We start from the raw sequence: 13,975 nt of genomic DNA on the forward strand, positions 1-13,975 counted from the left end.
TGCGGCGATTTCGCCAGTTCCATCGTTGGCTAATGTACTCAGTTGCTATGTGCCTGTTTGCGAGCGGCGCGCATGTGAGTCTGTGTGCTCAGTTTAAGCAACCAAAACACTCACTTTCATCATCGTGTTGCTGGCCTCAGCCGCGCGTGCAGCGCACATACAGACACACATATGCACACTCTGCGGACTGACTCCACACACACACACACACTGGCAGGCGTTACTAACACACACACACACACACACACACACACACACACACGCACTCTCTCTCCCTCTCTCTCTCTCACACAAACAGAGGCGTTACACACACACACACACACACACACACACACACACACACACAGAGCCCCCACCCCCACCCCCACCTCCAACCCCCCTCCCAACCCAAACACACACACACACACACACACAGAGGAAGATAACGCACATGCACCGTTTTGCAGTCTCCATTCATACTGCACTATGGACACCCGGCAATGCTGACCAAGAACATATCCAGGTCCCATGCATCCATCGACACACATCTTCACTTCAGTATTCAGCACCGGTAATTCCTGTCCTCCAGTGCACAGTTGGCTCGCACAACCGTGTGATAAGGCTGCGCGCGTTGAATTGCACACAAAGGAATGCGCCGCAGTGTGTCAGTGTTGTGTTCGCAGACACACAGCAGTGTGTGAGACCACAGAAAATGGAGGAACTGAGAGATATTTTCGACAGGCACCCGACTCTGTTCACCTTCACTGGAGGACTTATGGTGTCTTCGGCTGGACTTGTCCTGTACAGATGGCTGAGAGATCGAAGGGCGCCTGACGAAGATTTGAAAAGGTCAGTGCGAATTTACGATGCTAATGAATACTGACTACATTGGACAACATGGCGTAGAACCTGGCTTGAACCAGTTTCTTCCAAACTATGTTTAGAAACAATGAAGGGACGGTGTATAAAAGCTTCACGGCTTGTTTTTTTCCCCCATTGTACTACTGCTACCACAACAGCTGCTGCTGTTGCAGCTACTTTCTGACGTAACATTGGCTTACGTTACCATCGATCTGTCAAGATTCGACTGCGCAAAGCATTCACGATGAAAAGCTTTGGCGCAGGGCGTGGAACTTGGACAAAAAGATATAAATCTTGTGAATTAAACAAGGGAGTGATGAAAACAAAAGTTTCAAAACTTTTGTCCCGACTCCTGTACTAGAACAACTTGGGTGACGGGCGGGGACTACGCACTGAGCGACACATAATGAAATTGAAAATAAAGCCCTCCCCCCAACCCTTTCCCTTCCCGCCCCTTTCCGGCCATGTCCCCATTGCTCCAATTAAGTGTGTGTTCCCTTCCACACGAGTGAAGGTTCAAGTGTGTCCGGAGAGAATGAAGAAAGCAATATTTCTGCATGAATTGTTTCTTTCAGAAAAATACGAATTTAATTTTATAGGTTTGCACCCCACTACATGGGTTACCTAAAACGCACTGAAAACTCTCACTCAGTACCTGGGACAATAAGTTTGTGGGAGCAAGGTGTATTGTCGTAACACCAGTTTTTAAGAAGGGTGAGCAGTATGAGCCAGCCAACGACCACCTGGTGTCGCTGACCAGTGTCTGCTGCAAAGTGCTGGAACACATCCTGACCCACACCATCATGGACCACCTTGAGTACCACGGGGTGCTCAACGACCGGCAGCATGGATTCCGGAAGGGGCGGTCCTGCGAGACGCAGCTCCTAGCTCGGGTTTGCTGATGAGCTGGTGGAGAACATGGCCCAAGGCTGAAACAGATGGACGTCCTGATCCTTGATTTCACGAAAGCATTCAATCGGGTCAACCACTCCCCCCTGATCCACTGGCTCCACCACTACGGCATCTGGGGGGTGCTGAACCACTGGATTGCTGACTTCCTGTGAGACCAGAGACAGGCAGTGGTCATCAACGGAGCACACTTGGACTCCGTCAGTGTCCAGTCTGGAGTCCCTCAAGGTTACGTGCTTGGACCATGCCTGTTTCTGGTCTATAATAACGACCTGCCAGACCTGCTCACCACCCACGACCAACTGTTTGTGGATGACACAGCAGTGTACAGTGTGGTGTGCTCCCAGGAAGAACAGGCCCATCTACAGCACAACCTCGACCACCTTGCTGAGTGGGAGAAGAGATTCCACCCGGGGAAGTGTTCCATGCTGCCAGTGACACGCTACAGGAAGGTGATACAGCCTACGTACCAGCTGCACGGGCACACCCTGACCACCGTTGACAGTGCCAAGTACTTGGGCATCACCATCATGAAAGACCTGAGCTGGAACGAGCACATTGACACCGTGTGCTCCAAGGCCAACAAGACTCTTGGGTTCTTGGGATCAAGGAGACGGCGTACAAGGCCTATGTACGACCTATCTTAGAGTACGCCACTACAGTCTGGGATACCCACATGCAGCAGAACATCGACAGGTTGGAGGTTGTTCAGCGTCGCGCAGCCTGGTTCATCATGAGCCGTTACCGCAACACCTCAAGCGTGTCGAATATGATCGACGAACTGCGGTGGCCCTCCCTGGAATCCAGGTGCCAGACTGCCTGCCTTTCCATGCTGTACTGCATCCAGCATGACACTATCACCATTAGCACCATCAGGGACAAGCTCCAGCCATGGCCTGCCCACCAGAGAAGAGCCCACAACCAGCAGCTTGCTCTGCCTCAGTGCAGGACCCAGTAGCAGCAGGCGTCCTACTCACCACGGACCATAAGAGACTGGAACAACCTTCCCCAGGAAGTTGTGGATGCCAAGACCATTGACAAGTTTGTGTCAAGGGCCTCCAATCTGCCCCAGTAGCCCAGATTTTTTTTTCCCCAGTGCACATCTGACCTCCCCTCCAAGTGATAGAATAGTCAACATGATGACTGCGGTCACTTCGATGGAAGAAGTAATGTGGTTACGCAGTGTATTGTGATTGTTATGTAAATAAATAAAGTATATGTGTGTGTGTGTGTGTGTGTGTGTGTGTGTGTGTGTGTGTGTTGCGCATGAGCTCAAATGCGCTAGTTTGTGAATAGTTGCCCAGTAGATATTTTTATGAGTAATATGTGTTTGTGTGTGTGTGTGTGTGTGTGTGTGTGTGTGTGTGAACATTGCTACATATATTGCTAAATATTGTTGAACTGAAAGAGATGTATGTATACATTTTTTAAAAATTTTTTTAAGCATTATGGCAGTTGGATAGTATGAGTGTACATGTGCTAATTTCTGTGTGCAGGTGCTTTATGTGTTTGTGAAATTTACACAATATATGTGTAAGTGAGACACACATAGAAAATGAATGTAATAGAACACATGAGAGTTTATCAACAGTGAACAAAAGAGAAGAATAGTTCCCTTTGCTATGTCAGTGCTCTTGTATATGTGTGTCTAGCATATGTGTTTTCTTGTATCAATGTATGTTTACACGTGTGTGTTACATGTGTGAGTGTGCATATATTTCTATAATCATTCATATATGTGTGTCATTGTTAGACAGAAGCTGCATAAATTGTGTGAAAGGATAGAGCATAGTTTTACAATGTTGCTTTTTTTCTGAAAGAAAACAGTCACATGAATATTTTTACTTCATATGCATTATTATAATAGATATTCATTATAGCACACACAATGTGTGATTCTTTTCTTCTTCTTCTTTTTTGCTGACAAGTTATTTATGTAAATATTGTTACTTCCTGTCACTGTGTCAGACAGAGGTACCCTCCAGACACTGTGATCTTGCATGATTTTGGCCGATCACCTTATGCGCCCTCTGCAGTACCCTTTACTGTCAAGCTGGCAACATATTTGCGCATGGCGAAAATACCCTACCAGGTATGTATATTTATATAGTAGTGATGATTATGATGTATCATTTTATATAGCACATTATCTTGGGTAATGCAACTATGCACTCCACTTACGCAGTTCATGTACAGACACCACACACACATGCTTAAACAGCCATCCACACAAACAGATCAAGCCTATGACACAGATTTAATGAATGCTTGGCAAAATATACATATCTTCTGATTGATCTTAAATTCACCCAGAGTGAGTGTTGCACAGACTGAATTGCAGCAAGTTCCAAATTTGGTGGGCAGTGAAATTGAAAGCACATTCCCCAGTGTCTTCATTTTATGTTTTGATAAAATTCAAGGAGATTATAAACTCAACATGGATTTAAAAAATAAGTTCTAATGTACAGTTAAGATTTCATTGTTTTAAATGCTGAGTGCTTTGAAGGATGCAATTTCAGCAGAGACTTGAGTGTTTTGGGAAAGGTGGAATTTTACAGACTTCGCAGTTTGCGTTTAAAATAGTGGTGATGATGATACGACATGCAGAATAATGGCTGTTTGCATTCCATTGGACAGTATGGATCAGGCACCAAGAAATCCAGCAAAAGCAAGTACCCCTGGATCACTTACAATGGAGAGGACATAGCGGACAGCGCCTTCTGCATCAGCTTTCTCAACAGACAGCGGAATGTGAACCTCAGCTCCTGGATGTCGCCAGAACAGCGTGCTGTGGCCGTGGCCTTTCAGCGCCTGGCTGAGGAAGATCTGTATTGGTACGCTGCATCTGTGGATGATGATTTTGTCTGTTTGTTTGATTAAACCAAGTCTGCATCTGGGTTTTTAGCTTTCCCCCCAAACACATTCTTTTTGACATGTGTCCAGTTAAGGCATTCCTGGCTGGTTAAACTTGAGAGTTAATTTAAAGTTAACAAGCTGACCAATCCGAGACACGCTGTGATGGATTGCATGCTTTACCTTTATGTGATATTACTGTTCCTTCAAAATTTATTTGTTAACACACAGGCACACATAACCAGGAAAGAGTGGGGTGAAGTTGGGGATGTAGAGAAAAATAAAGAGGCAGCCAGCAAGGAAAGAATTTAAATCAGAGACCACAGCATGGCGCCTGCTCAACCTTGGGAGATGGACTTAAGCAGACAGGTGATAGCAGGTGGGAAAGGATGTGTCTCGACAATGGATTGCATTGGCTTAAATTCTACAACATTACTCATATTCAGGTGGGCACAAGCACTATGGCAAGTCAAGTGACCAAAACAAGATGAGCAGTGCTTTCTGCAGAGGGGGCAAAGGGTCAGCCTGACATCATGTGGAGAGGGGGCAGAGGGTCAGCCTGACATCAGGTGGAGAGGGGGCAAAGTGTCAGCCTGACATCAGGTGGAGAGAGGGGCAGAGGGTCAGCCTGACATCATGTGGAGAGGGGCAGAGGGTCAGCCTGACATCAGTGGAGAGGGGGCAGAGGGTCAGCCTGACATCAAGTGGAGAGAGGGGCAGAGGGTCAGCCTGACATCAGATGGAGAGGGAGCAGAGCGTCAGCCTGACATCATGTGGAGAGGGGCAGAGGGTCAGCCTGACATCAGTGGAGAGGGGGCAGAGGGTCAGCCTGACATCATGTGGAGAGGGGGCAGAGGGTCAGCCTGACATCAAGTGGAGAGGGGGCAGAGGGTCAGCCTGACATCAGGTGGAGAGGGGCAGAGGGTCAGCCTGACATCATGTGGAGAGGGGGCAGAGGGTCAGCCTGACATCAGGTGGAGAGGGGGCAGAGGGTCAGCCTGACATCAGGTGGAGAGGGGGCAGAGGGTCAGCCTGACATCAAGTGGAGAGGGGGCAGAGGGTCAGCCTGACATCAGGTGGAGAGGGGGCAGAGGGTCAGCCTGACATCAGGTGGAGAGGGGGCAGAGGGTCAGCCTGACATCCAGTGGAGAGGGGCAGAGGGTCAGCCTGACATCAGGTGGAGAGGGGGCAGAGGGTCAGCCTGACATCAGTGGAGAGGGGCAGAGGGTCAGCCTGACATCAAGTGGAGAGGGGCAGTGTCAGCCTGACATCCAGTGGAGAGGGGCAGAGGGTCAGCCTGACATCAGGTGGAGAGGGGCAGAGGGTCAGCCTGACATCAGGTGGAGAGAGGGGCAGAGGGTCAGCCTGACATCATGTGGAGAGGGGCAGAGGGTCAGCCTGACATCATGTGGAGAGGGGGCAGAGGGTCAGCCTGACATCAGGTGGAGAGGGGCAGAGGGTCAGCCTGACATCATGTGGAGAGGGGCAGAGGGTCAGCCTGACATCAGGTGGAGAGGGAGCAAAGGGTCAGCCTGACATCAGGTGGAGAGGGGCAGAGGGTCAGCCTGACATCAGGTGGAGAGGGAGCAAAGTGTCAGCCTGACATCCAGTGGAGAGGGGCAGGGAGAAGAGTCGAAAAAAAGGGGAGGGAAGATGGAGAGGGAAGGATTCAGACAAGAGATGGTGTGCATATGCTGGCGGACACGTTTCAGACACTAAGCGATTGGCTGTGCAGACACTGTAACAATTATATGAATTATTATGATCTTCTCTGGCCTCTGAATGATACTGACCAAGCCATGACAGAATTTATATTGCCTCTGTCCTAAAGATGCTGACCAAGACGGGTTGCTCAGCTAATGTCTGTGTGTGTGCTTTGCAGGGTTCTGCTCCTTACCCGCTGGGTGACTGAGGTTGATGAAGATTTTGTTGAAAGATTGTTACCCTTCCGTTTTGCTACCCTCTATGTCAAGCTTTTCATAACTCCTCGGTTATGGAAAATGGCTTGGGCTCAAGGCATGGGAAGACACAGTCAAGAAGAAGTCATGCAGATTGCGAGGAAAGACCTTACTGCTCTCAGTGACTATCTGGGTGAGTCTGCTGGACTTTTGTTCACAGCTTGCCTTTATTTGGGAAACGAAAATGTTCAGGTGTTTGATTTCCCTGTCTTAACAAGAAGACAGAAGAATAATTAGTGCACAACACAAACGATAATAATAACTGCTAATTTCATGAGATAATCATCTGTATATCATATACCTTAAACACATACACTCACAATCCCTCCCCCCCCTCACCCCCCCCCTACACACACACACACACATCATACACACTTTCACATGTATATAACTACTTTCAATTTGCTCTCAATACACACATACCCATATTGAGATAGATACAACAAAAAAGAGAGAGAGAATAGGTCACAGTGCATCCTCCACCCTCTCACTGCCACACATCCACACACACACACACACACACACACACACACATCCACACACACACACACACACACACACACACACACACATCCACACACACACACACACACACACACACAACTGCCACCACACGCCATGGAAAATCAAGAGAGTTGTTTCTTCTCCAAGATCTTGCCTTGCTGTCTTTTTAACTATGCTGACAAAACAGAAATAGGTATTGTGGAATGTGTATGTTGCAGGTGCTCAGAATTTCTGACACAGAATCACATGCATAGAAATAACTATGTTAAACAAACTGAGCTAAAAAAATAAAAATAAAAAAATAAAAAATAAAATAAAAAATCTAATAAAGGAATGTGTTTATGAGGAAGATTTTACTGTGTGAGGATGATAAGTGTAATAATTATTATGCTGCGATGTGAGAATGATTATATTGTATTTCAGTCACTTATATTAATTCCTGACAGTGAATTTTGTCTATGAGAATGATTGGACTACACATTACACAATTTACAATGTTTGCTCTTTGATGAAGGATTTTGTATGTAAAGATTGCACTGTGTCTCAAGCACTGCCATTACATGTGTGGAAAAAAATTGTGGGCCATATTTCAGGCACCATTTCTTTACAAGGGAATGTATCTGGCAGAAAACTATTCTGTATGTCAGACACTAATTAATTCTTGATGAAGGGCTGTATATGTGAGAAAGAAAATGTTTTTCAGACAATAATGAATTCTTGATGAAGGGCTGTGTATTTGAGAAAGACAATACTGTCTTTCAGACACTAGTGAATTTCTGAGGTTAGATTGTGAATGGTTTAGAAGACTGAACCTGTATTTCAGGCACAAAAAAGTTCCTGATGGGAGATCAGCCATGTGAAGAAGATTGTGCTGTGTTTGGTCAGCTCTCTCAGATCTACTGGCAGCTGCCTGGCTCTGTGTCAGCCATGTTCAAAGGTTGGTGTGCTTGCATAGTGTGTGTGGATGTGTTCGTATGAGTCAGGTTAGCTTGCTTCCCCCCCCCCCCCACCCTTCCCCCCATGGGGTTCTGGGGCTTTTTGAATGTAAATGATATCCCTACACCTGGAAATTGTCTGCTTGAAATTTCCTCTGCTGCTGTCTTTGTTTCTGGCCTTTTCCTTGTCTCTGTGTCATTTCTTTTGTTATTTTTTATGGTATAGTCAATGTCAGAGGTATATCCTAGGTTTGTGAGCATGAATGTGAGAACTTTTACCTAATTTTCTTCTCCATGGTTTTTGTTGTTGTTTTTTTTTAATTTTTTTTAAATTTTTCATGGGACTAATATATATATTTTTTTCAGCCCTGATATGGCCATGTTTGACCAGCTGAGCTATCAGCAACTTAAGATACGGCATATTTTCTTCTTGCAGAATCCCCAAAGCATTGCTTTTTGATCAAAGCACACGGAAACCAGATTTTATGGACTGATGTGTTTGTAGTGAAAAGAAACTGTGGGGAGAGCTGGACAGCACAAGGTCTTCAGAGAAGAAGCCCCCCCTCAGTCAAGTGTTTCGGCCCTTTCCTTACACTCTAAGGGGGTCAGGCCACACCCAGGTCATGACTCCTGGATGCCCTTGTATTGCTGCCTTTTTTTTTTTCCCCTGGTCCTCAGCAGGTTCAAACCCATGCCTCCGGGGTGGTAGCCTCTTCAGGACTGAGTCACCTTTTTTGGCAGACATTTGTATAGTGTATATTTGCATTTGTATTTGTATTTCTTTTTATCACAACAGATTTCTCTGCGTGAAATTCAGGCTGCTCTCCCCAGGGAGAGCGCGTCGCCATACTACAGCGCCACCCATTTTTTTTGTATTTTTTCCTGTGTGCAGTTTTATTTGTTTTTTCTATTGAAGTGGAATTTTCTACAGAATTTTGCCAGGAACAACCCTTTTGTTGCCATGGGTTCTTTTACGTGCGCTAAGTGCGTGTTGCACACGGGACCTCGGTTTATCGTCTCATCCGAATGACTAGCGTCCAGACCACCATTCAAGGTCTAGTGGAGGGGGAGAAAATAAATAAATACAGTTTGTTTTTTAATTTAATAATCCATCATTATGTTTTGTCTGACACCAACAGCAGAGTTCCCGCGACTGGTGGCCTACTGTGAAAGGATGAAGGACACTTTCTGGCCTGACTGGGTGGAATGTACTACGCAAGGTGGAACAGTGAAGGCCACTCGGTGAAAGCGGCATGCACCGCACGTCTGTTTTGAATGATTTGATGGAGCTCCTCTGTCGTGCCATATACAGTATCCGGCATATGCATGTACATATTCAATCAGATCTGTGTTTTATATATTTTTCTCTCAATGGAGACTTTTATTCTGTTTAAAAGATAAATTTTGTGTCAATGAAATAACTTTTACCTGGTTTATAGATTTTGAAAAGATACATTTTTGTATTTATGTATTCCATTTTATGTCCTTGTGATATTTTACTTTTTTTTTTCCTAAGGTTTTTTTGTTGTTTTTTTTTCTTTAAATATAAATCTATGGTTTTTTACTTGTAGATTCTAATGTGAATTTCTTCGAATCTGAATTTATATCTTGGCATGTTGGCTTCTTTCTAATTATATTATGGCTGTTATTGATGGCTAGGCCTTCGCAACTTGATAGGTTTGATTTAAAACCTTTCTGTTTTATATTTGGCAAGATTTATAGTGTTTTATATAAAAATTTTAAAAAAATCAGTATTAATAATATTATGTACTGTGAGTTGACTGTATGTTGTGGAGTTTACCATGGCACACTGTGCAAGATGTGATGCACAGAAACACACTGAACAGTCAATCTGTTTATCAAAAATCCTTAAATTGCTTCATTTAAAAATTTTTTTAATTTAGTGTTTCTTACAGCATCCACAATGTGCGGGGTTTTTTTCCTTTTCATTTTTTAACTCATGTCAGATATTTGTACAATATCTTTTACTTTTTTTTTCTCTTCCAGTCTTTGTGTATGTGTGTGGGTTTTTGTTGTTTTTTCTCTCCTCCATGCCCTCCATTTTATTACCTTTCAGCTGCGTTCTATTTGTTTCCTTTTTTTTCTTAATGATTGTTTTAGTATTATACATGTTCTCTCTAGTGTTCAGATGAGTTTTTTATGTTTAATTCCTGCCCTGGAGACTCAGTTATAAAGCACTTTGTGAATTTAAAACACTGTTTTGAAAAAAAACAACTGTTTCAGTGCATCATTTATAATTATTGTTGGAATCAGGAAAAGTGATTTTGAGAAAAATGAAGATCTTCATCTGTTACTTGGAGTTTTGTTGGTGTTCACCATTTAATTTCAATTGAGTGGCATTTGGCATTCTGTCCTAATTCCTGTTCCCTTCCAACTCAGAAAAATCTTTGCTATGATTTCAGTCACGTAGAATATACATGTACAAAGCCACATGTGTCCACTGATGAAAATACAACACATAATCCTGATATTGGTATCCAAGAGACAACCATGATGATGATGTATCCACATTAGTTATTTCTGTTGTGTTCTGTTATATGGGTGTTGTGATGTCAGATCAATGTGCCATGATTAAAGAAGGTAAATAAATGTTTGGTGCTTATTTAGAGTGTTCCTAATGTGCTGTACCTGTAGTGTGTTGTGGGTCACTGAAGAGTCAATGATTCATGACAAATCTTGCTTGTACTGAGAGATGAGGCTGTCTGCAGAAAACTGTTAAGACAGATGTCCGACACTTGCCACAGAAGTGTGTGGAACACATGAGCTGTTTCAGTATCTGGCAAAAGCTAGTGTGAGAAAAAGATAATGTGCATAGATTGTGCCAACACATGGATGGTGTGCACTGTAAGTTGAGGGAGCAATGCAGAGCAAATGCAAGAAGTGAGATCATATGCATGAACCAAAAGAGCTGTCCAGCACAGAATGATGACCAAGTGTCATGTTTGCCCCCCCCCCCGCCCCCACCCCCACCCCCCCAATTTATTATTATTTAATTTTATTTATGTATTTATTTATTTTTATTTTTTTATTATTTTTTTTTTTTTGTACGCTTACAGTCGACTTCATCAAGGTTTTGCGCCTTATAAATATCATTATAGTAGTAGTTCTCTTTTATGTATTTATCAATTACTTATTTATTTATTTATTTACTTATTTCTTTTTATTTTATTCATTTATTTATTTATTTTTTGTTTATTTTGTTTTGTTATTTTATTTTATGATTTTATTTATTTATTTTATTTTAATTAATTAATTAATTAATGTTTTTTTGTTTTTTTTTTTAATTTTATCAAGGCCTGACTAAGCGTGTTGGGTTACTCTGCTGGTCAGGTATCTGTTTGGCAGATGTGGTGTAGCGTATATGGATTTGTCGGAATGCAGTGACACCTCCTTGATACTGATCCCCAAAACATGCATAATGTTATTATGTGCAACCAGAGAAAGGACCAGAAAAAAAATGACCATGTAAAGATGTGGACTGGTGGTATTTGTGCATGTGTACATCCAGTCAGTGTGTGTGTGTGTGTTTGTGGAAAGGGGTACTTAATTGGTTGCTTTGGGTTGTTGGGTTCATGCATAGTTTGAAGAAAGGGCTTAAAATTGACTTATGAATAAGATTTTCTCTTGTACGGCTCTTGTTTTCTTCATTATCACTTATCATCCATATTGATGAGCCACTGTGTGCACACATCTTGCTTTGTGGTGTACACATGTGTGTACATCTGACCATATACACAACTGAACACACACACACACACTTTCTCCCTCTCATACACTCACTCACTCATATGGAAACAAGAAAACACCAGCTGAAAATGCATTTTAAAACAAAATATGCTCACCACAAAAGAGCTTTAATTTTCAAGTATTTTTAAGCAAATTGTGTCTGATTCTCTCTAACACACACACACACACACACACACACACACACACAAAACCCCTCATCCACCCTTACCCCATCTCCCACCTGTCTTTCTCTGCCTCTTGTCTCTGTATTCTACTTATTAATAGGTCCTCCCCTCATACTTCTGAACCTGTCACACAGAGTTCAACAGAGACAAGGTAAACCTGTGGAGTCCTGCCGACCATGATAACTCGATGAATTGATTGATTGAGTGCAGATTAACAGCCTGTTGGCTATGCCCTTTAATGTTAAATGATTTCGTTTGTGGTCATTTAGACAATTGAACCATCACATTGACTACTTCAGCAGCACATCACTGCAAGTTCTGGTCAACTTAAAAGATATATACAAAAACCACCTCGGCAGAGCATCACTGCTTTGTGTGATCAGCTGAATAAAAACATACACACTGGCCATTATGGTCAACATATTTAAAGACGTATTCAATGACAACTTCAGGAGCGTATCACTACCCATTTTGGTCAACTAAATAAAAACAGTCACTGACCTAATCAACAGGCCATCGCTGCCATAGTGGTCAACTGAATAAAGGCAAACACAATGACCACTTCCGCAGAGCATAAATGCCCATTGTGGTCAGCTGAATAAAGTCATAAAACATAATGACCACTTCAGCAGTGTATCACTGTCAAATGTGGTCAGCTGTAGTGGGGGTGTCATCTCTTTGTGTTGATGCGACTGGGTCTCTGTGTCGGTAGTTTTCAATCAATGAGCAAAATGTGTCTCGTGCCACTCTTACTTTGGACTCTGTGACAATAGCTTGACCCTGAACTGAATTGTGCCATAAATTTGCTTTGAAGTCACTCAGTGCTTTGAAAGCACTCACAAAATTTTGCCCTTTCTCAACACCTGTAGTAGAGAATTACACGTGTTTATAGAAGCTGATGTTGGTATATGGGTAGGTATACTAATATTTGTGTGTTTGTGTACAGTATTTGTATGAGACAGAGGGAGAGAGAAGACAAAAATCTTCATTTTGAGGATAACAGAAAAGCACTGGTGTGCTTTTTTACATCCAGTCCTTATTTGTGTGTTTGTGTACAGTATTTGTATGAGACAGTGGGAGAGAGAAGACAAAAATCTTTATTTTGAGGATAACAGAAAAGCACTGGTGTGCTTTTTTTTTTTTTACATCCAGTCCCCACGTACCCTGAATTAAAGCATGGTGTTAGTAGAAATACATTACGGACGAGAAAAAAATGAGTCCAAAAAATTGAGCTCGGAGAGAGAGAGAGAGAGGCTGAATAGGCGAAACAGGACGTGTGAGTAGGCGAAATTATCGACTGAAAGGCCACTGAGGGTGGCGGCACGATGAAGGGGTAGGCAAAAATGAACGGGAATAGGCGAATCGGATCATGGTAATTGGTAGCACCAGCATGAGCCATTGACACTGACTAGAATTCCTTGCCTTGAGATCATTAGTGTCCAGGCATGAGCAAAGCTGGCGAGATGATCTGACCTTACCACCTCGTCCTCTTTCCTCTCCACTCTCGAGGGAAAAAAAAATCCATACTTTCATCTCTCTCCCTTAACAAAAAACTGTTTAAAAATTAATAAGAAAATTTGCATGGCCTGTTCGTCCTTATCCCGGTGGTTTCCCTTGGCATGATTCGGTCAGTGGTGATGCTTTGAGTGAGGTCCCTTTGTGATGAAACTCGGTGAAAGGGTATATTGTGGCAGTGACTTTAAAGCGTTTCACTTCGACTTATGAACCTCTGTGATTATTTGCCGAACCAGTCTAAGTGTCTGTGACTCAGTGGTGCGAACTGCTCAACAGCATCAACAATGAAGGACTTGTAAGATGTATTGTAGTTTCAAGTGTAAAGGCTTTACGTGCTTAGTCCTATGAGTTTACCGATCAGTACATCCGTAGCATATACTTTTTTTAACCTCAGAAGGCTTCAAGCAAAAACGAAGGTCATGACAGACATCATCAGAGACTTTTTGTTTGCTGATGATTGTGCCCTCAACGCTGGATCTGAAGTTGACATGCAACTCAGCGTCGACAAGTTTGCCACTGCCAGCAGGAA

The 13,975-nt window shown here is 43.2% G+C and overlaps 1 protein-coding gene across 2 annotated transcripts; it reads left to right on the forward strand.

Annotated features, from left to right (window-relative positions):
• Positions 1-468: 468 nt before the first annotated feature.
• LOC143298681 (failed axon connections homolog) lies at positions 469-10,622 on the forward strand. 2 transcript variants are annotated; one of them, XM_076611566.1, is made up of 6 exons: positions 469-828; positions 3,718-3,841; positions 4,387-4,583; positions 6,485-6,693; positions 7,888-8,001; positions 9,139-10,622. In XM_076611566.1, the coding sequence occupies exons 1-6, from the start codon at positions 692-694 to the stop codon at positions 9,243-9,245; spliced, it is 888 nt and encodes a 295-aa protein (XP_076467681.1). In that variant the 5' UTR covers positions 469-691; the 3' UTR covers positions 9,246-10,622. The 2 variants fall into 2 exon arrangements, with proteins under 2 accessions (XP_076467681.1, XP_076467682.1); XM_076611567.1 differs by having other exon boundaries at positions 693-828; positions 3,722-3,841.
• Positions 10,623-13,975: the final 3,353 nt, after the last annotated feature.

The sequence above is a fragment of the Babylonia areolata genome, chromosome 24 (genome assembly GCF_041734735.1).
Source record: "Babylonia areolata isolate BAREFJ2019XMU chromosome 24, ASM4173473v1, whole genome shotgun sequence".
Taxonomy (NCBI): domain Eukaryota; kingdom Metazoa; phylum Mollusca; class Gastropoda; order Neogastropoda; family Buccinidae; genus Babylonia; species Babylonia areolata.